Source organism: Microcaecilia unicolor, chromosome 1 (assembly GCF_901765095.1).
Source record: "Microcaecilia unicolor chromosome 1, aMicUni1.1, whole genome shotgun sequence".
Classification (NCBI taxonomy): domain Eukaryota; kingdom Metazoa; phylum Chordata; class Amphibia; order Gymnophiona; family Siphonopidae; genus Microcaecilia; species Microcaecilia unicolor.
In genome coordinates, this window is record NC_044031.1 from 763,528,467 (window position 1) to 763,555,222 (window position 26,756).

The window sequence follows — 26,756 nt, forward strand, 5'->3', positions numbered from 1 at the left end:
TATCTCCCCTCAGCCGTCTCTTCTCCAAGCTGAAAAGCCCTAGCCTTCTCAGCCTCTCTTCATAGGAAAGTCGTCCCATCCCCACTATCATTTTCGTCGCCCTTCGCTGTACCTTTTCCAATTCTACTATATCTTTTTTGAGATACGGAGACCAGTACTGAACACAATACTCCAGGTGCGGTCGCACCATGGAGCGATACAACGGCATTATAACATCCGCACACCTGGACTCCATACCCTTCTTAATAACACCCAACATTCTATTCGCTTTCCTAGCCGCAGCAGCACACTGAGCAGAAGGTTTCAGCGTATCATCGACGACGACACCCAGATCCCTTTCTTGATCCGTAACTCCTAACGCGGAACCTTGCAAGACGTAGCTATAATTCGGGTTCCTCTTACCCACATGCATCACTTTGCACTTGTCAACATTGAACTTCATCTGCCACTTGCACGCCCATTCTCCCAGTCTCGCAAGGTCCTCCTGTAATCGTTCACATTCCTCCTGCGACTTGACGACCCTGAATAATTTTGTGTCATCGGCGAATTTAATTACCTCACTAGTTATTCCCATCTCTAGGTCATTTATAAATACATTAAAAAGCAACGGACCCAGCACAGACCCCTGCGGGACCCCACTAACTACCCTCCTCCACTGAGAATACTGGCCACGCAATCCTACTCTCTGCTTCCTATCTTTCAACCAGTTCTTAATCCATAATAATACCCTACCTCCGATTCCATGACTCTGCAATTTCTTCAGGAGTCTTTCGTGCGGCACTTTGTCAAACGCCTTCTGAAAATCCAGATATACAATATCAACCGGCTCCCCATTGTCCACATGTTTGCTTACCCCCTCAAAAAAATGCATTAGATTGGTGAGGCAAGACTTCCCTTCACTAAATCCGTGCTGACTTTGTCTCATCAGTCCATGTTTTTGTATATGCTCTGCAATTTTATTCTTAATAATAGCCTCCACCATCTTGCCCGGCACCGACGTCAGACTCACCGGTCTATAATTTCCCGGATCTCCTCTGGAACCTTTCTTAAAAATCGGAGTAACATTGGCTACCCTCCAGTCTTCCGGTATTACACTCGATTTTAGGGACAGATTGCATATTTCTAACAGTAGCTCCGCAAGTTCATTTTTTAGTTCTATTAATACTCTGGGATGAATACCATCAGGTCCCGGTGATTTACTACTCTTCAGCTTGCTGAACTGACCCATTACATCCTCCAAGGTTACAGAGAATTTGTTTAGTTTCTCCGACTCCCCCGCTTCAAATATTCTTTCCGGCACCGGTGTCCCCCCCAAATCCTCCTCGGTGAAGACCGAAGCAAAGAATTCATTTAATTTCTCCGCTACGGCTTTGTCCTCCTTGATTGCGTGGCCAGTATTCTCAGTGGAGGAGGGTAGTTAGTGGGGTCCCGCAGGGGTCTGTGCTGGGTCCGTTGCTTTTTAATGTATTTATAAATGACCTAGAGATGGGAATAACTAGTGAGGTAATTAAATTCGCCGATGACACAAAATTATTCAGGGTCGTCAAGTCGCAGGAGGAATGTGAACGATTACAGGAGGACCTTGCGAGACTGGGAGAATGGGCGTGCAAGTGGCAGATGAAGTTCAATGTTGACAAGTGCAAAGTGATGCATGTGGGTAAGAGGAACCCGAATTATAGCTACGTCTTGCAAGGTTCCGCGTTAGGAGTTACGGATCAAGAAAGGGATCTGGGTGTCGTCGTCGATGATACGCTGAAACCTTCTGCTCAGTGTGCTGCTGCGGCTAGGAAAGCGAATAGAATGTTGGGTGTTATTAGGAAGGGTATGGAGTCCAGGTGTGCGGATGTTATAATGCCGTTGTATCGCTCCATGGTGCGACCGCACCTGGAGTATTGTGTTCAGTACTGGTCTCCGTATCTCAAAAAAGATATAGTAGAATTGGAAAAGGTACAGCGAAGGGCGACGAAAATGATAGTGGGGATGGGACGACTTTCCTATGAAGAGAGGCTGAGAAGGCTAGGGCTTTTCAGCTTGGAGAAGAGACGGCTGAGGGGAGATATGATAGAAGTGTATAAAATAATGAGTGGAATGGATCGGGTGGATGTGAAGCGACTGTTCACGCTATCCAAAAATACTAGGACTAGAGGGCATGAGTTGAAGCTACAGTGTGGTAAATTTAAAACGAATCGGAGAAAATTTTTCTTCACCCAACGTGTAATTAGACTCTGGAATTCGTTGCCGGAGAACGTGGTACGGGCGGTTAGCTTGACGGAGTATAAAAAGGGGTTAGATAGATTCCTAAAGGACAAGTCCATAGACCGCTATTAAATGGACTTGGAAAAATTCCGCATTTTTAGGTATAACTTGTCTGGAATGTTTTTACGTTTGGGGAGTGTGCCAGGTGCCCTTGACCTGGATTGGCCACTGTCGGTGACAGGATGCTGGGCTAGATGGACCTTTGGTCTTTCCCAGTATGGCACTACTTATGTACTTATGTAAGGTGCGCTGTTTATAGAATAGGAGCGTAGATCTGGTAGATAGTAAATCTGAGAGTGCAAACCACATGTGAATCAGCAAACATTGTATATATCATCCAATGCCCCTGTGGACTTCATTATGTGGGGACAAATTCAAGACCCAATAAAATCCGATTGTCTGAACATAAATCGAGGATTTTGAGGGAAATCATGATGGTTCCCTTAGCAGCTAATTGGTTAGACAAGAGCATCAAGACAGAAAACAGATGGAGAATTTTAGATAAAATACAGTTGGGGTGGGAGGGAGGAAATTCTGACCAATTCCTAAATTGCCCAGTCTAAACTGAACTGCAATGATTTTGCTGCATACTTTGTCAACAAAATTAAAAGTCTCCACCAGGATTTATAGGCAATCCCACCCAGTCCCCAAACAGTCAACCAGGCATGCACAAACCTGCCCCCTCCATACAGACACACATGGGACACTTTTAACCCAATGACAGAGGAGAGCCTTGACAAAATCCTAAGAGACCTTAGACCAACTACCAACTACCTGCTCTCTTGACCCCTGCCCATCAAAGATAGTGCAGCAGGCAAGTATGGACCTTATAGAAGCTGCCACAAAAATTGTGAACACCTCTCTTTCTAATGGTCAACTACCAAGAGCAATAAAAAGGGCAGTGGTTCGTCCTTTGCTAAAGAAAAACAACCTTGACCAGGACAAATCTGAAGCCAGTATCCAACATCCCGTTTCTAGGGAAGCTCATAGAACAAACAGTCTGTGTTCAACTTAATGATTGGCTAGATCCATGTCAACCTGGATTCAGACCTGGTTATGGAACAGAAATGGTCCTCGTATCCCTAATTGATGACCTTCACAGAAACAGAGACAAAGAATTTGCCTCGATGTTAGTACTGCTAGATTTCTCAGCAGCTTTTGACACTGTGGATCATGATATCATCCTAGCCCGACTGACAGAAACAGCAATGGGACAGTACTTGCCTGGTTCAAATCCTATTTATCAGACAGGCAACAATCCATAATGATTGGCACAACTCATCACCACCATGGACACTGACCAGCGGGATACCACAAGGATTGATACTATCACCTATTCTGTTCAATATCTACCTCAAGCCTCTAGCTGAGCTGATTCGGTCAATGGACACTCAGTTCTGCATCTATGCAGATGATGTGCAGCTTTTCATACACACTGAACCTGACTTATCTAAAGCCTAGAATAAATTGATTACCTAACATCAATTTAAGAATGGGCTAAACACAACAAACCCCAGTAAAACTGAGCTTCTCTGGGTCCCTAACACGTGGGTACATACCTGACATCAAAAACCCTTTTGGGAAGTACACACTCCCCCTCAAATCACAAGTCAGGAACCTTTAGATTCAACACTTACTCTGATTCCCCAAATCCAGCAACCTTCAAGAGCTACACTGCCTCTCTCCTTACATCGAGAAGGTAAATCTTATCCCAGTTGTGCATGCCATGATAACATCAACACTGGATTACTGCAATGCACTATACAATGGTCTGACTACAAAGGGCCTGCACCAGCTTCAGTTGATTCAGAATGCAGTAGCACAACTCATAGAAGGTTGCAAGCGACATGACTACATCACACCATTTTTGCAAAAACTTCATTGGCTACTAGTACAATACAGGGCTAAATTTAAAACTCTCTGTCTGATCTTCAAGGCCCTGAAAGGAAATGGCCCTGAGTACCTGAAGAATAGGATGATCCTCCACACACCACCAAGGACACTAAGGTCCTCTCAAGGACTATCACTAACCACACCCTCTCCAAAAGATATTACACGATGTGATACCATCAAGCGAGCCTTTTCTGGATTAGCCCCCACACTCTGGAATGCACGGCCTGAAAGGCTCCGCTTAATACAAGATTATCTCTACTTCAAGAAGCAGGTGAAAGCTTGGCTCTTCAATCAGGCCTTTAATGGAAGAAGTAACTAACTCTGTAGTCTCATTCACACACATAAGGAGTGACTCGGGCTGCACATACTGCAGCAGGGCATGTTTATCCACTCCTACCCTAGCTGAGATAATATTTAACAATCTCTCTGATCTCATGTGCAACTTTCTTTAAACCAGTCACCTTACTTTAACTGTTCTTATTCTCTTACTATCTCTTACCTATGTTACATCTTTGCTTTACCCTTCAATATCAATTAAAACATTCTATTATGTATTGTGTTGACATTGCAAGTAGTATACTATGCCATACTTTATACTGTTATTTGAATATTTTTACTGTTGTAATTGCCTATTGCTCATGTTTGATCTATTCTTACTGAATACCGCTTTGAGTGAATTCCTCCAAAAAGGCTGTAAACAAATTCTAATAAATAAATAAATTATAAAGAGCAGAAATGGTTTTTCACCTTTAATACAATGGCCCCTACGGGTCTTAACTTGGAGACTGACTGGGTGTCATTATTATAATATCTTGCATTAGTCATTGTTGATTGGTGGATGAGCAGGTTATGTGATTATTTATTAAAATGTTGGCATTTTTTGAGCAGTCGCCATCTGAAAGATAGAAAGTGACTGAAAGTCAGGTATTGCATGTTAATCAATGAGTTTATACTAATAGGCTCATTTCTGAAAGAGAAGGACGCCCATCTTTCGACATAAATAGGAAGATGGGCATCCTTCTCACAGGGTCGCCCAAATTGGCATAATCGAAGCCGATTTTGGAAGTCCCCAACTGTTTTCCCATTGTGGGGATGACCAAAGTTCACAGGGGTGTGTGGGAGGCATAGCGAAGGCGGGTCTTGGGCTTGCCTAACACATGGATGTCCTCAACCCATAATGGAAAAAAAGGGCGTCCCTGACAAGCACTTGAACTACTATCACCTGGTCCTGTTTTTTATTATGACCAAGGCACAAAAAGGTGCCCGAACTGACCAAATGACCATCGACAGAATCGAGGATCACTTTCCCCCTTACTCCCCCAGTGGTCACTAACCCCCTCCACCCTCAAAAAACATCTTTCAAAATATTTTGGGCCAGCCTCTGTGCCAGCCTCAAATGTCATACTCAGGTCCATGACAGCAGTATGCAGGTCCCTGGAGCAGTTTTAGTGGGTGCAGTGCACTTCAGGCAGGTGGACTCACGCCCATCCTCCCCCTACACCTTACACTTGTGGTAGTAAATGTGAGCCCTCCAAAACCCACCACAAACCCACTGTACCCACATCTAGGTGCCCCCCCTTCACCCATAAGGGCTATGGTAGTAGTGTACAGTTGTGGGGAGTGGGTTTTTGGGGGGGAGTTGGGGGGGCTCAGCACACAAAGTAAGGGAGCAATTTATGAAGTCCACTGCAGCGCCCCCTAGGGTGCTCGGTTGGTGTCCTGGCATGTCAGGGAGGCCAGTCTACTACGAATGCTGGCTCCTCCCACGACCAATGGGCTTGGATTTGGTCATTTCTGAGATGGGTGTCCTTGGTTTCCATTATCGCCGAAAATCAGAAACAACCAAGTCTAGGGACAACCATCTCTAAGGACGACCTAAATGTCAAGATTTGGGTGTCCCCAACCATATTATCGAAACAAAAGATGGACGTCTATCTTATTTCGATAATACGGGTTTCCCGCCCCTCCACCGGGATGTTTTGAGAGGACGTTCTCAGCAAAACTTGGCGTCCCTTTCAATTATGCCCCTTCACATAATTCAAGTAAAGTTTTTTAGCATTTTTTGGAAAAATTAGTATACTGAGATGTTATACATATATATTTTTGTTTTAGAGTCAGAGGACCATACTCTGATGCAGCTTTGTTTTTGGTGAAACATGAATCATGTTGGTTGTGGGTCCCTTCATTTAGGATAAGTAATTTTAAATCATCAGCTTAAAATATCAGTTTAAGTAAGGTTAAAAAGTATGATTAAGATATAAAGACTGATGACGAATTTGGTAAATCATAGGACTAAGTTCCTATGTGAAACGAGTTACCACTGAGGTCTGTTTTATCATATTAATTTTGGAGTGTTAAAAGATATAGCATGTTGCCTGTGATTAAGAACTATGTGTATGTGGAGACTGATGTAATGCTGGGTACATTGGTTACATGATTGTGTGGCACTTGCTAATAAGATACTGTGGACCTTTAAACTGATTTATAATTAAAGAGGCACATATTTACTTATACCAGCTCTACGCTCCTATTCTATAAACCTTCTCTCACATGCAAATGAAAAGAGAGCACGTCAGGGGTGTTCTGACTATTCTTGTGTGCACTTTTTAGGATAGTTGCATTTAGGTGCCACCATTTACGCAAGCCATAGTCATGCCATAAGTGGTCGTGCCTAAAGTTTGGTGCATAGCTGCAGACTTCCACTAGTATTCTAGACCAGATTTGGAAGGCAACTTTGCCATTATAGAATACTAGCTTAGTGTCCAGTTTTTTGGTGCCCAACCTTTAGTGACCTATATTGAACTTACCCAATAGTGTACAATAAAGTGTGCGATTTTGCATACAAGCTTCCATAAAACAAGTGCTAATTCACTTCAAGCAAAGAATTACTGCAATCCACACAGACTTTAATAAACTCACCTATGTCAATGTTGTCTCTTCCAAGTGCAATAAGTGACAGAAACAATATCTGTCTGTAAAGGCTCCTGAAAAAAAAGTGAAGGGATAGTTATTTTTAAATTTTCCTATATGTTCATAGATAAGGGTCACAATCCCCAAACTTTGAGCCCTAGGGAACAGAGTACATAGAGGGAAGGGAGTTGTTTCAAAACTTGGGAGTTTATCCTAGACCAATGGACAACAGAAATTCACTGTGGGCAGATGCCATTTTGATTATTTATTTATTTGGATTTTGCACACACTTTTTCCAGTAGTAGCTCAAGGTGAGTTTCATCCAGGTATACTGGGTATTTGCCTGTCCCTGGAGGGCTCACAATCTAAGTTTGTACCTGAGACAATAGAGGGTTAAGTGATTTGCCCAAGATCACAAGGAGCAGCAGTAGGATTTGAACCAGGCACCTCTGGATGTTAAGACCAGTGCTCTAACTACTAGACCACTCCTCCACTCCACAAAGCCAAGAGTTTGTTCTCTTAAGAGATGTTGACTTTACACAGTATGACAAGCTGGAACCAGATGCACACAGAAATAGAACAGTGCTAGATGAAAAAAGGAATAGAGGATCCCTTTGTAGCAAGAGGGTGAACACAAAGCCTACCAGTAGTGGATGATACTCAGAGAGAAGAGCACCCTCTCCCTTTCTGGGCATATCCGAGACTAATTGCAGAAGTTTGCAAAAATATCTGGTTATCAGTCCCTCCTGGTTATGGTTTGCTTTATTTAATATACTGCTTTTCCTTTGGAATGACAGAGCGGTGTACAATTAAAAATTGAAAGCAAGTAGGAAAAGAACACTATTTTGACCAGGACAGAAGATTATAACAAAAATATAGACACAGTAGGGGAGATCAATAAGGAAAGTGTGTAGATTCTAGTCAGTGCTTTTTTTGTAGGAAAAAAGGTGCCGGTACTCATTGTGGGCGGGGTCACCACATATGGCACCACCCCTATTATAGCCACACCCACATTAGCCACACCCCTTATACCAGCCATGGCGCATATAAACATATATCATTGAAAATATTATACTAGTATAGGAGAAAAAATAATGTGATTTTTTTTCATTATAAATAATTTCTGTAAGCTGTTACAGCTCCAGTATACCCAGTGCAAAATAAGACAAATTCCAAACACTAAAATGAAAATAAAATGATTTGTTCTACCTTTGTTGTCTGGTGACTTTGTTTTTCTATCCATATTGGTCCCAGTCTCTGATTCTGCTGCTCTCTATCTGTTCTCTTAACTCCATTTCCAGGGCTTCCTCTCCATTTATTTCTTTACTTTCCTCCTTTCTTCTTCGTTTGTTGCTCTGTATCCATAAGTAAAGCTGGGTCCTCCTCCATGGAATTGACTGGAGGAGGTATAACATGGATCCGCTTTTGCCTATTTTTCTCCATCCATGTGCAGTTTTTCTCCTTCTTCCCTTTCCCTCATCTCCATCCATGTACATCTTCTTTTTTTCTTTCCTCCCCTCTATTCATGTCCAGCAATTCTCATCTCTCTTCCCTCCTCTGTATCCATATAAAGCAATAATTCTCTATCCCCTCTCCTCCATCCAAGTCAGCATTTCTCCTCTCTCCTAGTCAACGCCTCCATCCATCCATGTCCAGCAATTCTCCTCTATCTCCTGCTCTCCTCTCCATCCATTTCTAGCATTTCTCCTCTCTCCCCTCTCATCCATGTCCAGCAATTCTCTCTTCCCTGTCCTCCCCTCCCTGTCCAGCGATTCTCCTCTCTCCCCTCCATGTCCAGCAATTCTCTCTTCCCTGTCCTCCACTCCCCATCCAGCAATTCTCCTCTCTCCCCTCCATGTCCAGCAATTCTCTCTTCCCTGCCCCTCCCCTCCATGTCCAGCAATTCTCTCTTCCCTGTCCTCCCCTCCCCTTCCAGCGATTCTCCCCTCTCCTCTCCATGTCCAGCAATTCTCTCTTCCCTGCCCTCCCCCTCCATGTCCAGCAATTCTCTCATCCCTGTCCCTCCCCTCCCCATCCCAGCGATTCTCCTCTCTCCCTCCATGTCCAGCATTATCTCATCCCTGCCCTCCATCAATGTCCAACAATTCTCTCTCCCCTGCCCTTCCCTCCCATCCCATTTGTTCCAGCAATTCTCTCTCCCCTGCCCTTCTCTCCCATCCCATCCCATGTCCTGCAATTCTTTCTCTCCTGCCTTTCCCTCCCCTCCCATGTCCAGCAATTCTCTCTCCCCTGCCCTTCCCTCCCATCCCATGTCCAGCAATTCTCTCTCCCTTGCCCTTCCCTCCCATCCCATGTCCAGCATTCTCTCTCCCATGCCCTTCCCATGTCCAGCAATTCTCTCTCCCTTGCCCTCCCTCCCATCCCATGTCCAGCAATTCTCTCTCCCCTGCCTCCCATCGACGGTGCAGCGATTCTCCGTCTCTCCCCTGCCCTCACCTCTCCCATATCCAGCGATTCTTCGTCCCCCAGCCGTCCTCTTTCACTGCCTGCCAGCCAGCGTCGGACTCAGAGGAGAACGGTGCAGGCAGCGATTGGCTGGCAGCGTCGTAGCTTCCCTCTGCAAGTCCCGCCTACAACTTCCTGTTTACGCATAGGCGGGACTTGCAGAGGGAAGCTACGACGCTGCCAGCCAATCGCTGCCTGCACTGTTCACCTCTGAGTCCGACGCTGGCTGGGAGGCAGTGAAAGAGGACGGCTGGGGGACGAAGAATCGCTGGATATGGGAGAGGTGAGGGCAGGGGAGGGACGGAAAATCACTGCACGTCGATGGGAGGGCAGGGGAGAGGCGGAGAATCGCTGGAAATAATGGGAGGGGAGGACAGGAGGAGAAAAAGGTGCCGGTATGCCGTACCGTTGCGTACCGGCACAAAAAAAGCACTGATTCTAGTATACCTTCAGGGTAGCAGTTTCACCTGAGTGGAGGCTATAGTTTTTTTTCAAATAGATAAGTCTTTAACAAGGATCAAAATGTTGGATAGGAGAGTCCAAATCTGAGAGTTGGGGTAACGAATTCCAAAGGGAGGAAGCTACGCAGAAAAAGGTCCTGTTTCTTGTAGATTCACAGTGGGCCTGGTGAGCAGAGGGAATCTGAAGACGATGATCACTGAGAGATCAAAGGACTTGAGGGTGACAGTAAAATTCTTCAGGAAACAAAACACATCTTGGAATCCCTATGGATTGAAATTCCATGTGTAAAGGGGAAAAGGATAGTGATAGGAGTGTACTACTGTCCACCTGGCAGGATGAACAGACAGATGTAGAAATCTTAAAGGAAATTAGGGATGCAAACAAACTGGGCAACACGATAATAATGGATGGTTTCAATTACCCCGATATTGACTGGATAAATGTAACATCAGGGCATGCTAGGGAGGTAAACTTCCTTGACGAAATCAAGAACTGCTTTATGAAGCAGCTGGTACAGGAGCCAATGAGAGAAGGAAAACTTCTAGACCTAGTTCTTAGTGGAGCACATGATCTGGTGTGGGAGGTAATGGTGCTGGGGCCGCTTATAACATTGATCATAATATGATCAGATTTGATATTACCTTTGAAGTAAGTATACGAAGGAAATGCAATACATTAGTGTTTAACCTTAAAAAAGGAGACTATGATAAAATGAGAAGAACGGTGAAAAAAACCTTAGAGGAGTGTCTGCGAGGGTCAAAAATTTATATCAGGCATGGATGCTGTTCAAAAACACCATCCTGGAAGCCCAGGCCAAATATATTCCACGTATTAAAAAAGGAGGACAGCAGACCAAATGATAGCTGGCATGGTTAAAAGGTGAGGTGAAGGAAGCTATTAGAGCTAAAAGAAAATCCTTAAGAAAATGGAAGAAGGAACCAACTGAAAATAATAAGAAACAGCAGAAGGAATGAAAAGCGCTGATAAGGACAGATGGACTTTGAAAAAAGGATTGCATTGGAGGCAAAAACACATATTAATTTTTTTTTTAGGTATATTAAAAGTAGGAAGCCGGCAAAAGAATCGGTTGGATCGCTAGATGACCGAGGGGTAAAAGGGGCGATCAAGGAGGACAAAGCCATAGTGGGAGATTAAATGAATTCTTTGCTTTGATCTTCACCGAGGAAGATTTGTGAGAGATATTGGTACCAGAAAAGGTATTCAAAGCTGACGAGTCAGAGAAACTGAATGAAATCTCTATAAACCTGGAAGATGTAATGGGGCAGTTCTACAAATTGAAGAGTAGCAAATCTCCTGGACTGGATGGTATTCATCCCAGAGTACTGATAGAACTAAAAAATTAACCTGCAGAACTATTGTTAGTAATATGTAATTTATCCTTAAAATCGAGCGTGGTACCGGAAGATTGGAGGGTGGCCAATGTAACGCCGATTTTTTAAAAAGGTTTCAGAGGAGATCCGGGAAATTATAGACCAGTGAATCTGACATTGGTGCCTGGCAAAATGGTAGAGACTATTATAAAGAACAAAATTACTGAGCATATTCAAAAGCATGGATTAATGAGACAGAGCCAACATGAATTTAGTGAAGGGAAATCTTGCCTCACCAATCTACTACATTTCTTTGAAGGGGTGAACAAACATGTGGATAAAGGGGAGCCAGTTGATATTGTGTATCTGGATTTTCAGAAGGCGTTTGACAAAGGACCTCATGAAAGACTCTAGAGGAAATTGGAGAGTCATGGGAGATACTGTCCTATTGTGGAATAAAAACTGGTTAAAAGATAGAAAACAGAGAGTAGGGTTAAATGGTCAGTGTTCCCAATGGAGAAGGGTAGTTAGTGGGGTTCCCCAGGGGGTCTGTGCTGGGAGGAACCACTGCTTATTAACATATTTATAAATGACCTAGAGATGGGAGTAACTAGTGAGGTAATTAAATTTGCTGACTACACAAAGTTATTCAAAGTCGTTAAATCGCGGAAGGATTGTGAAAAATTACAAGAGGACCTTGGGAGACTGGGCGTCTAAATGGCAGATGAAGTTTAATGTGAGCAAGTGCAAAGTGATGCATGTGGGAAAGAGGAACCCGAATTATAGCTACGTCATGCAAGGTTCCACGTTAGGAGTCACCGACCAAGAAAGGGATCTAGGTGTCATCGTTGATGATACGTTGAAACCTTCTGCTCAGTGTGCTGCTGCGGCTAAGGAAATAGAATGTTAGGTATTATTATTATTTATTGCATTTGTACCCCACATTATCCCACCTTTTTGCAGGCTCAATGTGGCTTACAGAGTGAAATTATGTTAAAATCAATACATGTTTTAAATACAGTTGATCACAGGCTAATGTAAAAGGTTATGATAAAATCGATACATGATTTAAATACAGTTGATCCTAAGCTGATGTAAAAGAGGTAGTAGATGGGCGGATGTTGGGTAGGTTGTGTGCGGGTATTTTAGGTGTGTTCGGATGTTTTGGGGAATGAATTGTGTGCAAAGTGTTTTAGGTGTGTTCAGGTGATTTGGGGAATGAATTGTATCATTGAGGGTGACTTTTGTAGGCTCTGTTAAAGAGGTGTGTTTTCAGAGCTTTGCGGAAGCTGGTTAGATTGTTCATGGTTTTCAGGGTTTTGGGTAGCGCATTCCAGAGCTGTGTGCTTTTGTATGCAAAGGTCGTAGCATAAGCCTGTTTGTATTTCACTCCTTTGCAGCTGGGGAAATTCAGATAAAGGAATTTGCGGGCTGATCTTTTGGCGTTTCTGGGCGGTAGGTCCACTAGGTTTAGCATGTAGAGTGGGGCATCTGCGTGAATGATTTTGTGCACGGTTGTGCAGATCTTGAACTCAATTCGTTCCTTGAGTGGAAGCCAATGTAGTTTCTCTCTTAGGGGCTTCGTGCTTTCATATTTAGGTTTTCCAAAGATGAGTCTGGCTGCTGTGTTTTGGGTTGTTTGGAGTTTTTTAATGGTCTTTTCTTTACATCCTGCGTACAGGGCAAGGAATGGAAAACAAAAATGAGGACGTTATAATGCCTTTGTATCGCTCCATGATGTGACCACACCTCGAATATTGTATTCAGTTCTGGTCGCCGCATCTCAAAAAACGATATAGTGGAATTAGAAAAGGTGCAGAGAAGGGCAATGAAAATGATAAAGGGGATGGAACAACTTCTAAAGATGCTGGGTCCGATCCTCATGGAAGATCCTTCCTGCTTTATTCTTACAGCTTGGCTCTAGAGAGGTCGAGATTGAGGAAGACGGGCTATTCTGATGCAGTGATAGAGGGCTATTCTGACGCAGTGATAGCCACTTTGCTTAATTCTCGGAAACCTTCAACTACTATGGCTTATGCCTGGGTGTGACAGATGTTTGAGGTGCGATGTGCAGATCACACTTGGTTGGCTTTTGCGAGCATCAGTCACATAAATTTTTGCTTTTCTGCAGGATGAGTTGCAGAAGGGTCCTGCTTATGATTTGTTTCAGGTTCAGGTCGAGGTGTTGGCCTGTTTCTTGGGTTGAGTTTTGGGTTCTTCGTTGGTGGTGCATTCTGATGTGGTGCGGTTTTTGTGAGGTGCGCTTCATCTCAATCTACCAATTCAGCATCCGTGCCTGTCCTCGAACTTGAACTTGGTGCTGCAGAAGACACCATTTGAGCCTTTGTTTCTGGCTTCCACCAAAGATCTTACCCTGAAGACAGTGCTTCTAGTTACTATGACTTCGGCTCATCGGGTCTTGGAGATTCAGGCATCGTCATGTAGAGATCCTTTACTGCAGATGCAGGAGACCCTGCACCAGCAGAATCCGAAAGGGCTTGTCCACGAGAAGTAGTATCAAGCCTGCATACCAAGAATGGCGCAAACAATCCACAGCCACCAAGATTCCCCCCCCCCCCCCCCCGATGCCATCTTATCTGGAGCAGGACTCTCCTGATCAAAGGCCACAGAGGGAATATGTACAGCAGCGCCAACACTAGCCACGGCTTCAGGACATCTAACCCACGGACCCGAGATCCTTTCTTCTGCTGAAGAACTTGGCCCCCTTGGCATTCTTCCTGGATGCCATCAGGTCGATCTCTGGCATGTCCCACTTCTGTCAGATCTGAAGGAACGCTTCCAATGCCAATTCCCATTTTGCCGAATCTAGGAGATAATGACTGAGAAAGTTTGCTTGAACACTGGTGACCTGCAATGTGCGCTGCCGACAAGCAGAGAATGTGTTTCTCCACCTGCTGCAGCAGCAGTCTGCTCACTTCCGAGGTCAACAACATGCTCTGTGTACCTCCCTGACGGTTGATGCATGCCACTGCTGTCGTGTTGTCCAAGAGGATGCGTACTGCCTGCCTTTTCAAGATCGTCTGAAAAGTCCAAAGCACATGGAACACCGCTCACAGTTCTACTCAATTGATGGGCCATGCTGCCTCCGCAATCGACCAATGCTCCTGTGCATACCGGTGGAGACAATGAACACCCCACCACGTGAGGCTGGCATCCATGACCACCACCACTCACTGCAGAGCTGTCAACCTCATCCCCCACTGAAGGTTTGCGGTACAAAGCCACCAACTCATGATGCGCCTCACCTGTGGAAGCCACGGAAAATGGCATTGGTATTCCTGGGACACCGGCGACCATCTGCAAAGCAGCGATTGCTGCAGCAGGCACATGTGTGCCCTCACCCATGGCACCACCTCAAGGAAGGCCATAATGGATCCTAGAACCTGAACATAATCCCAGGCACAAGGTCTTGGAACATGCAAATATGATTCCGATTATTCTTTCTATTATGCATCACCTTGCATTTGTCCAATGCCAATATTTCTCCATCTGAAACCACTGTATACTGCAGGAACATATTGCCCACCATCTGCTTTCATCATCTCACCATCTCTTTTGTCTTCTCAGCTCTCAACCTTCAACATTTCCTTCCTTCCATTCAACCATCTCCATTCTATTTGAGTACATCTTGCCTTCATCACTGTCGTCATGCCTCTCCTACTCTTCTCTGTACTCTCTTGCTCCTTCCCACACGGCAAAAGCCAGAAGCAAGTGTCTCTTCACGCAGCGGGAACAGCGTTTGCCTGTTTCTGCTGCTATAGTGCCACCGGCGAGCACAGACCATGTGGCCAGAAAAGAAAGAGACTCACCCCAAAGAGGCCGGCACTGTGATCTCAGCAGAGGTCCCAGGAGGAGCCCAAACGGTACTCTTAGCTCCCCAGAGCCATCCAGGCACAGGGTTTCCTTCCAGGCCAGTATGCCTTTTTGGTTTTTTTAAACGGCTATAATTCTGCTCTCTCTCTTTTTTTTTTTTTTTTGTGAGGACGGCAAGAGCAGTGCAACCAAAAACCAAAGGGAGCACCCTGGACTAAGGGGAACTGCAGGGTAAGGCAGGGACCTGGCCACCAAGTATGCCTTTAAAGCTGGCACCACTAGCCACATACCCTATGGCTCAACTGGCCAGCACGGCCTAGGAGGCTTCCCATGGAGAATTCAGGACCTGGAGGGAATTCATCCACCACCTGCTGGGGATAGAAATATACTGAAGGAATAAGGGCCTGGACGTCCAGGATCACTGCCTTCTTTCAGTATTCACTATCTCCACCTGCTGGTAGACGGATACAACCCAACAGTTTCTGGATTCATCTGCTGCTGACGCTATGGAAGCATAGATATCTTGAATCAAACTCACACGCCAAGGCCCAATGGAATAGGGTCTATCATTTGACTACATCCTAACATGCTCTGCATTGCTAGATTTTAACCCCATTTTTAACCTGTAGCTGTGGAAGTCATCATATCACCATTTCCGTTACCGGTATGCAACATTTGCTTAATTACATTTAGATGGACCTTACCTCTGACGTTTATAGCTGGGCGTTTTGCTTTGTCTTTCTAGGATCTGCGTCATTGGTCCATAAACATCATTCATCTTAATGCTCCTCACCATGTCCAGCAAGAGCTCCTGGTTAAATTCTTCTGCAACCACTTGGTTATCCCATTGCTGACTGTGCACAAGAGGGAAATTCTGAACTGCAATGAAGAAAAACATTCAGAGTTTAACAAAGCATGGGGCAGTGAGGTAACTTCTCTGGTTGAATACTTGCTCATTCAGGGGATGAGAATTGGCTTGTGAATGAAACAAGATCATTCCTCTCAGCTTAAGAGGGACGTCACCTTACTAAAACAGATTTAATTAAAAAATATTATAAATTTGACATGATGTTTACATTCTGATAAACTCCTTTCAAATAAGTGTCAACTGACTTGCAGTCAGTGACTCCGTTTCCAGGTTATAAGGCCATAGAACACTATTAAAATACACCTTCTTAGATTACCCATTACATGCTGAGAGATGGTTTGATAAAATAAACTCCTGGACAACTTGCAGGAAAAGGAGGAGAAAATGCATAGACTATGAGCCCACTAGGGATAAAGAAAATGCCTGAATTTATTTCCATTCATGTGATAACTAAGCAAGAAATGCAGAACAAAAGGGGAATATATAGAAAGCAAGAGGGAGGATGGCTCAAGTACCTTTTAAGCAAACTTAGCACCCTTGGAGTCCAGGAGTAGTCTTGTGATTAGAACAGCAGGCTGAGTAACAGGGACACCAGAGTTAAAAGACTACTCCACTCCTTACAACTTGGGGCACATTACTTAACCCACCACTTAAAGTAAAAACTTAAAATTTACACCCCCAGGAAACAGGTAAAAGCGAATGCTACATACCTGTAGAAGGTATTCTCCGAGGACAGCAGGCTGATTGTTCTCACTGATGGGTGACGTCCACGGCAGCCCCCTCCAATCGGAATCTTCAATAGCAAAGGCCTTTGCTAGACCTCGCGCGCACATGCGCACCGCGCATGCGTGACCGTCTTCCCGCCCGAACCGGCTCGTGTTCGTCAGTCCCGTATATAGCAAGACAAAGACAAGGGAAGACACAACTCCAAAGGGGAGGCGGGCGGGTTTGTGAGAACAATCAGCCTGCTGTCCTCGGAGAATACCTTTTTACAGGTATGTAGCATTCGCTTTCTCCGAGGACAAGCAGGCTGCTTGTTCTCACTGATGGGGTATCCCTAGCCCCCAGGCTCACTCAAAACAACAAACATGGTCAATTGGGCCTCGCAACGGCGAGGACATAACTGAGATTGACCTAACAACTTATCCAACTAACTGAGAGTGTAGCCTGGAACAGAATAAACATGGGTCTAGGGGGGTGGAGTTGGATTCTAAACCCCGAACAGATTCTGAAGCACTGACTGCCCGAACCGACTGTCGCGTCAGGTATCCTGCTGCAGGCAGTAATGAGATGTGAATGTGTGGACAGATGACCACGTCGCAGCCTTGCAAATCTCTTCAATAGTGGCTGACTTCAAGTGGGCCACTGACGCTGCCATGGCTCTAACACTATGAGCCGTGACATGACCCTCAAGAGCCAGCCCAGCCTGGGCGTAAGTGAAGGAAATGCAATCTGCTAGCCAATTTGAAATGGTGCGTTTCCCCACAGCCACTCCCCTCCTGTTGGGATCAAAAGAAACAAACAATTGGGCGGACTGTCTGTTGGGCTGTGTCCGCTCCAGATAGAAGGCCAATGCTCTTTTGCAGTCCAATGTGTGCAGCTGACGTTCAGCAGGGCAGGAATGTGGACGGGGAAAGAATGTTGGCAAGACAATTGACTGGTTCAGATGGAACTCCGACACTACCTTCGGCAAGAACTTAGGGTGAGTGCGGAGGACTACTCTATTATGATGAAATCTGGTGTAAGGGGCCTGGGCTACCAGGGCCTGAAGCTCACTGACTCTACGAGCTGAAGTAACTGCCACCAAGAAAATGACCTTCCAGGTCAAGTACTTCAGATGGCAGGAGTTCAGTGGCTCAAAAGGAGGTTTCATCAGCTGGGTGAGAACAACATTGAGATCCCATGACACTGTAGGAGGTTTGACGGGGGGCTTTGACAAAAGCAAACCTCTCATGAAGCGAACAACTAAAGGCTGTCCTGAGATCGGCTTACCTTCCACACGGTAATGGTATGCACTGATTGCGCTAAGGTGAACCCTTACAGAGTTGGTCTTGAGACCAGACTCAGACAGGTGCAGAAGGTATTCAAGCAGGGTCTGTGTAGGACAGGAGCGAGGATCTAAGGCCTTGCTGTCAACCCAGACGGCAAACCTCCTCCATAAAAAGAAGTAACTCCTCTTAGTGGAATCTTTTCTGGAAGCAAGACAGACACGGGAGACACCCTCCGACAGACCCAAAGAGGCAAAGTCTACGCTCTCCACATCCAGGCCGTGAGAGCCAGAGACCGGAGGTTGGGATGCAGAAGCGCCCCTTCGTCCTGTGTGATGAGGGTCGGAAAACACTCCAATCTCCACGGTTCTTCGGAGGACAATTCCAGAAGAAGAGGGAACCAGATCTGACGCGGCCAAAAAGGAGCAATCAGAATCATGGTGCCTCGGTCTTGCTTGAATTTCAACAAAGTCTTCCCCACCAGAGGTATGGGAGGATAAGCATACAGCAGGCCGTCCCCCCAATCCAGGAGGAAGGCATCCGATGCCAGTCTGCCGTGGGCCTGAAGTCTGGAACAGAACTGAGGGACCTTGTGGTTGGCTCGAGATGCAAAGAGATCTACCAAGGGGGTGCCCCACACCTGGAAGATCCGGCGCACTACTCTGGAGTTGAGCGACCACTCGTGAGGTTGCATAATCCTGCTCAACCTGTCGGCCAGACTGTTGTTTACGCCTGCCAGATATGTGGCTTGGAGCAACATGCCGTAATGGCGAGCCCACAGCCACATGCTGACGGCTTCCTGACACAGGGGGCGAGATCCGGTGCCCCCCTGCTTGTTGATGTAATACATGGCAACCTGGTTGTCTGTCTGAATTTGGATAATTTGGTGGGACAGCCAATCTCTGAAAGCGTTCAGAGCGTTCCAGACCGCTCGTAACTCCAGGAGACTGATCTGCAGATCGCGTTCCTGGAGGGACCAGCTTCCCTGGGTGTGAAGCCCATCGACATGAGCTTCCCACCCCAGGAGAGACGCATCCGTAGTCAGCACTTTTTGTGGTTGAGGAATTTGGAAAGGGCGTCCCAGAGTCAAATTGGACCAAATCGTCCACCAGTACAGGGATTTGAGAAAACTCGTGGACAGGTGGATCACATCCTCTAGATCCCCAGCAGCCTGAAACCACTGGGAAGCTAGGGTCCATTGAGCAGATCGCATGTGAAGACGAGCCATGGGAGTCACATGAACTGTGGAGGCCATGTGGCCAAGCAATCTCAACATCTGCCGAGCTGTGATCTGCTGGGACGCTCGTACCCGGGAGACGAGGGACAGCAGATTGTTGGCCCTTGTCTCCGGAAGATAGGCACGAGCCGTCCGAGAATCCAGCAGAGCTCCTATGAATTCGAGTCTCTGTACTGGGAGAAGATGGGACTTTGGATAATTTATCAATTGGACTAACACGGCTACCACACTCCTCTACTTAAGATAATTTATCACAAACCCCAGTAGCTCCAGGAGTCGAATAGTCATCTGCATGGACTGTAGAGCTCCTGCCTCGGAATTGTTCTTCACCAGCCAATCGTCGAGATAAGGGAACACGTGCACTCCCAGCCTGCGAAGCGCTGCTGCTACTACAGCCAGGCACTTCGTGAACACCCTGGGCGCAGAGGCGAGCCCAAAGGGTAGCACACAGTACTGGAAGTGACGTGTGCCCAGCTGAAATTGCAGATACTGCCTGTGAGCTGGCAATATCGGGATGTGCGTGTAGGCGTCCTTCAAGTCCAGAGAACATAGCCAATCGTTTTCCTGAATCATGGGAAGAAGGGTGCCCATGGAAAGCATCCTGAACTTTTCCTTGACCAGATATTTGTTCAGGGCCCTTAGGTCTAGGATGGCACGCATCCCCCTTGTTTTCTTTTCCACAAGGAAGTACCTGGAATAGAATCCCAGCCCTTCTTGCCCGGATGGCACGGGCTCGACCACATTGGCGCTGAGAAGGGCGGAGAGTTCCTCTGCAAGTACCTGCTTGTGCTGGAAGCTGTAGGACTGAGCTCCCGGTGGGCAATTTGGAGGCTTCGAGGCCAAATTGAGGGTGTATCCTTGCCGGACTATTTGAAGAACCCAACGGTTGGAGGTTATAAGAGGCCACCTTTGGTGAAAAACTTTCAACCTCCCCGACCAGTAGATCGCCCGGCACGGATACGTTGATGTCGGCTATGCTCTGCTGGAGCCAGTCAAAAGCTCGTCCACTGCTTTTGCTTGGGAGCCATAGGGCCTTGCTGAGGCGCACGCTGCTGATGAGAGCGAGCGCGCTGGGGCTTAGCCTGGGCCGCAGGCTGGCGAGAGGGAGGATTGTACCTACGCTTACCAGAAGAGTAGGGAACAGCCCTCCTTCCCCCATAAAAACGTCTACCTGAGGAGGTAGATGCTGAAGGCTGCCGGCGGGATAATTTGTCGAAAGCGTTATCCCGCTGGTGGAGCTGTTCTACCACCTGTTCGACTTTTTCTCCAAAAATGTTGTCCGCTCGGCAAGGGGAGTCCGCAAACCGCTGCTGGATCCTATTCTCCAGGTCGGAGGCACGCAGCCATGAGAGTCTGCGCATCACCACACCTTGAGCAGCGGCCCTGGACGCAACATCAAAGGTATCATATACCCCTCTGGCCAGGAATTTTCTGCACGCCTTCAGCTGCCTGACCACCTCCTGAAACGGCTTGGCTTGCTCAGGAGGGAGCTTGTCCACCAAGCCCGCCAACTGTCGCACATTGTTCCGCATATGGATGCTCGTATAGAGCTGGTAGGACTGAATCTTGGCCACGAGCATAGAGGAATGATAGGCCTTCCTCCCAAAGGAGTCTAAGGTTCTGGAGTCTTTGCCCGGGGGCGCCCGAAGCATGCTCTCTATAACTCTTAGCCTTCTTTAGGGCCAGATCCACCACACCAGAGTCGTGAGGCAACTGAGTGCGCATCAGCTCTGGGTCCCCATGGAATCCGATACTGGGATTGAATCTTCTTGGGAATGTGGGGATTAGTTAATGGCTTGGTCTGGTTCGCCAGCAATGTCTTTTTTGGACATGATGCATGGGTACTGTGGACGCTTCCTTAGGTGGAGAAGGATAGTCCAGGAGCTCAAACATTTCAGCCCTGGGCTCGTCCTCCACAACCACCGGGAAGGGGATGGCCGTAGACATCTCCCGGACAAAGGCCGCGAAAGACAGACTCTCGGGAGGAGAAAGCTGCCTTTCAGGGAAGGGAGTGGGGTCAGAAGGAAGGCCATCAGACTCCTCGTCAGAGAAATATCTGATGTCCTCCTCCTCCTCCCACGAGGCCTCACCATCGGTATCAGATACATGTTCATCAACCTGCGTCTGAAGCCGTGCCCGACTTGACTCCGTGGAAACACGGCCACGGTAGGAGCGTCGAGAGGTGGACTCCCTCGCCAGCACCGGCGAAGCTCCCTCCGCCGATGTCGTTGGGGAGTCTGCCTGAGAGGCGGCCGTAGCCGGTACCGCAAGCGGTACCGATACCGGAGACCTCACCTCGGGCAAGGGGCCAGCCGTCGCCTCACTCGACGGTACGGTGGCGCAAGCACCCCCGGTACCGGAGGAGAAGGGCGCAACAACTCTCCCAGAATCTCTGGAAGAACGGCCTGGAGACTCTTGTGCAGAGCGGCTGTGGAGAAAGACTGAGAAGCAGATGCAGGCGTCGAGGTCAGAGTCTGTTCCGGGCGTGGAGGCGGTTCCGGGCTGTCCAAGGGGGAGCGCATCGACACCTCCTGAACAGAGGGTGAGCGGTCCTCCCGGTGCCGATGCCTACTGGGTGCCGACTGCCTCGGCGACCCAGAGCTCTCGGTACCGAGATGGGAAGGAGACCGGTGACGATGCTTCTTTGACTTCTTCAAGCGAAGCATGTCACCGGAGCTTCCCGGTACCGACGAGGAGGACGTAGAATCCAACCGTCGCTTCCTCGGGGGCGAGGCTGAAGAAGGTCAATCTCGGGGGGGGCTGTACCGCAGGAGCCCTCAGGGCAGGGGGAGACCCACTCGAAGGCTCACCGCCACCAGCAGGGGAATGGACAGCCCTCACCTGCACTCCAGACGAAGCACCACCGTCCGACGACATCAGCAATAGCGGAGGTCCCGGTACCACCGACGTCGACGCAGCCTTCCGATGTCTCGGTACCGACGATGCAAGAGGTAGAAGCCTCGATGCAGTCGATGCCGAGGTCGAAGACTTCGATGCTGTTGACGTCGATGCACTCGATGCGTCCCATGCTGTTGTCGTCGAAGAGCCCGAGAACAACGCGTTCCACTGGGCCAATCTCGCTACCTGAGTCCTCTTTTTCAAAAGAGCACAAAGACTGCAGGCCTGCGGGCGGTGCCCAGCCCCCAGACACTGAAGACACGAAGCGTGCCTATCAGTGAGCGAGATTACCCGGGCGCACTGGGTGCACTTCTTGAAGCCGCTGGAAGACTTCGATGACATGGGCGGAAAAATCACACCGGCGAAATCAAAATTCGCGATGATGACGAAAGGCACCAAAAAGAAGGGAGAAAAAACCCGTACCGAGGCCAAATAGGCCGGTCCCGAAAGCGAAAGGAAAGTTACGTGGGGAAAAAGCTGGAAACACGGGAAAGGGGTAAAGACCGGATCGGTCTCTTTTTTTTTTTTTAGTGAAAATCGCGAAGACGCGCGAGGTCAACTTGAGGGGCACGAAATGGTGGCAAAACACGACCGTCCCGAGCGCGGACAAAAGAAGACTGACGAACACGAGCCGGTTCGGGTGGGAAGATGGTCGCGCATGCGCGGTGCGCATGGGCGCGCGAGGGCTAGCAAAGGCCTTTGCTAGTGAAGATTCCGATTGGAGGGGGCTGCCGTGGACATCACCCATCAGTGAGAACAAGCAGCCTGCTTGTCCTCGGAGAATACTGTACCTGAATCTAACTCACCTTCAAATTAGTACTGAAAAGTGAGAGATAACTCCAAATAAATAAAATAAATACTTAAGGTTTATTCACATATAAGTTTTAAATCCTAAACTCCAATTTCAAACAAAAGACCAAAACATTTGTGCTAGATAAACGGGTGTATGTAAAATCTTACACTGCTCACAAATCAGTGAGGCAGCATTGTCTTTAAATAATGAGAACCCCCCCCCCCCCACCACAACTACTACTTATTTCTATAGAATTACTAGGCATATGCAGCGCTGTACACTAAATGTGCAAGAGACAGTCCCTGTTCAACAGAATTTATAATCTAATCAAGACAAACAAACAGGACAAATAAGGGATTACAAAATTACTTATGGTGGGCATAGTAAAACATCATTCAGACCCCCCACTCAGCGAAAATCCCTTGTATCAATAACATGCAAAGCTAAGGGATTAAATGAAAATTATTGCCTCCCAGTAAGGATCTTCAATCAGATAATAAAATCAATAATATAATTAGTGGAGGCAAAAGACCTAAAAAGTCTAGGCTCGGCAGCAAGCAAATCTCTTAGGCCAAGATGCACTAAAGACTCATTAAAGCCTTTTCCTTACCGATTCCCTTAGCGAATCGGTAAGGAATGGGCATGCATCAAGGAATAGGAATGCAAATGAGCTGCTTGTTGTAGCTCACTTGCATTCTCTATTCCATCGTTAAACAGTCGGCCAGTTGAGCATGTGCAGAGCAGTCAAGCGTTATGCTGGCTGCTCTGTGCATGCCAAGGACGTCCTTCGCTATATATAAATAAAAAAAAAACGAGCTGTGCCTATGGACATCCTTTAGGGACGTCCTCCCCCCCCCCCCGAGATCGCCGCCACTCCCCCTCCATTGAAATGACAGCTTCCCGCAGCCCCAGCCTCCCCGCCATCCTCTGCACCCCCAAGGCCCCCCCCCCCCCCCGCCGCCCCCCTTGAGGTCGTCACCACCGCCGCTCCCCCCTCCACCCGCCCCCCTCCGTCTGCCACTGGGCCAGACCCTCACAGCGCCTCTCACCTCCGTGTGAAAGTGCTGCAGCAAGCAACAGCTGATCACTTCCCTTCGGACTTCCCTCCTTTCCTCCCTGGCCCACACTTGTCTGACGTAAGTTACGGATAGGGAACCAATGAAGTGACGAGGAGAGAGCTAATATGTGGTTAGTGACACTGGTGGAATATAAGTTGTGTAGCAAAATTTTGAACATATTGAAGGGGGAGAGAGATGGCTTAATAGGAGGCCTGTGAGAAGCAACCTGAACCAGCATGAGTTACAAAGTAAATCTGGTACAGAAAAATCTTATTTATAGGCTGCAGCAGACTCAACATAAAGTACACACACCTAAAAATAAAGATGGTGTTAGAGTAAACATATTGATTCTTTAATCCTGTTCTAGTTAGAATAAGTTGGTTGAATAGCACTTCTGCTCCCTACAAGGCTGGGAATTCCAAGAGCACCAAGAGAACTACTTAAACGTTACCACTGGCTACCGGTTGAAAAATGTATAACATACAAGATAGCTCTTCTCACTTTCAAGCACTAAGAAATGTCCTCCCGGATTATTTTTCACACCTGCCAATCCCCTATGCCCCATCTAGACTTCTTCATTCAATCAATGATCATCCACTCATTCTTCCCAACCCTAAAAGCGCACACTACGAATCCACAAGAAACACTGCATTCTTTTTCCTTTCTTCTTTCACCTGGAATTCACTCCCTATTTACCTCCGCAGCAATCTTTCTTTAAATTCTTTTAAAGTTAATTTAAAATTTTCTCTCTTTAAACAGGCTTCTGGGGACATGGGGTGATGGACCAGCCAGCATGGGATTTTTGTCTTAATGTTCTACCAACCCTGCCTTTCATTATTTAACCCAAAATATATAAATAGGACAATGGAAAGGAACACTATTCTTTGTATGATGTTCCTTTCCATTATCCTATTTATATATTTTGTAATTTTTATGTAAACCGCTCTGCTCTGCCCTGGCAGTTAGGGCTGTATAACAAGTCTTAATAAACAAACACCACACATGAACAGTGTATGTGGGTGACTTGCACACAGTCAGGCCAGGAAAGTATTGTGAATACTTCAACAGGAAGGAAACTTCAGACAAGGATTTGAAGTGGGGGGTTTTGGGTTAAAGTCACTTGTTGTCTTTGACTATTACATGTAGTCTTTCAGCTGTACACACTTTTTTTTGTATAAAAGCATGCTGAGCATAGATAGATTTTTAGAGAGACAGCTCTGGCTACTGGAACCTATACTCTTTCTCCTGCAACGAGCCTTGCATCAAAATAAGAAAATCCATTCTCTTGGTTCTTGAAGCAAAATTACATGGGTAGTTTTGCACGGCTTAATGCCGCTCATGGAAGTACCTGTAAAGATCTGGTCTTGCTTTTTCCATGAGTGTTTTCCCAAGCAAAACAATGTGTTGCCTCCCCTACTTTAATTCTGCCCATGGTTAACACCTATACAATATGGAGGAGGAGGGGGTGTTACATACCATTATTTGCACATGTGCAAAAGGAGAAATTAGATCTTACCTGCTAATTTGCTTTCCTTTGGTCCCTCCAGCCCGGCCCAGAATGCAACTGATGGGTTGTGCACGCCCTCCAGCAGGTGGAGACCGAAAACTCTGACTCTAGAGAGAGCCAATAAAAGCCCTGGCTAACTGGAACTAGACTTAGAGGCAGATGCACTAAAGCTAAATGAGCCTTTAATGACTCTCCAACGAGGAAAATTTGATCCGTTGCATGCATCAAAGGGCTTTTACCGAGGAAGCCAGCAGCTAACGAAAACGGAATGGAGATGAGCAATTAGTGTGAAAACCCCATTGAAACGACATGCACTAACCTTTTCCGATTGCCTTTACGCAGGAAAAAGGCAGGAAAACTAACGAGAGGTCTGGACCACTCGTTAGGTCAGCTCTGTGGCAGGAAAAATCATTAAGAGAAAAAATAAACAAACTTTGAGCCAATCCCAGCGCATTAGCAGAGCTAAAAGCGCTGTGATTGGTCCAAAGGACGTCAGAAAAACAAAAATAAATAAAAATAAAAAAGGATCGGGAGGGGGCAAGGGCGCTCATCAGGAGCGTCCTGTACGGACGGCCTTGCCCCCCCCCCCCCCGCTGCTCGCTACTTTCCGCCGCTCCCCCCACCCCGAAAAAGCAAATTCGAGCAGTCCCTGCCCCCCTCCCTTCCTCACTACTCTCTCACCTCAGCTCCGCCTCCCGACATCCTCCGTCCTGTGCCCCGCCCCCTTTTGGGGTCGTCGCCGCCATTCCCCTCTTCCATCGGGCCCCCCTCCCTCTTACCGGGCCCGTGCAGCGCCTCTCTCCTCTGTCCGAAGGCGCTGCACGGGCAAGAAGAAAGCTGATGGCTGCCTTCGCCCAGCTTCGATGGCGCGTCTTTCTCCTGCTGGGCCCGCCCCTGTCTGACGTCAGTAACCTACGTAGGTTACTGACGTCAGACAGGGGCGGGCCCAGCAGGAGAAAGACGCGCCATCGAAGCTGGGCGAAGGCAGCCATCAGCTTTCTTCTTGCCCGCGCAGCGCCTTCGGACAGAGGAGAGAGGCGTTGCACGGGCCCGGTAAGAGGGAGGGGGGCCCGATGGAAGAGGGGAATGGCGGCGACGACCCCAAAAGGGGGCGGGGCACAGGACGGAGGATGTCGGGAGGCGGAGCTGAGGTGACAGAGTAGTGAGGAAGGGAGGGGGACCGGGGCAGCTCGCATTTTGCTTTTTCGGGGTGGGGGGAGCGGCGGAAAGTGGCGAGCAGCGGGTGGGGGGCAAG

At 47.3% G+C, this 26,756-nt stretch overlaps 1 protein-coding gene across 1 annotated transcript in view; it reads right to left on the reverse strand.

Annotated features, from left to right (window-relative positions):
• DENND4A (DENN domain containing 4A) overlaps nucleotides 1-26,756 on the reverse strand; it is a 576,041-nt gene that overhangs the window by 22,440 nt on the left and 526,845 nt on the right. The window contains 2 exon segments of the mRNA XM_030189785.1: nucleotides 7,069-7,133; nucleotides 15,857-16,031. Coding sequence (XP_030045645.1) covers nucleotides 7,069-7,133; nucleotides 15,857-16,031 — 240 coding nt within the window.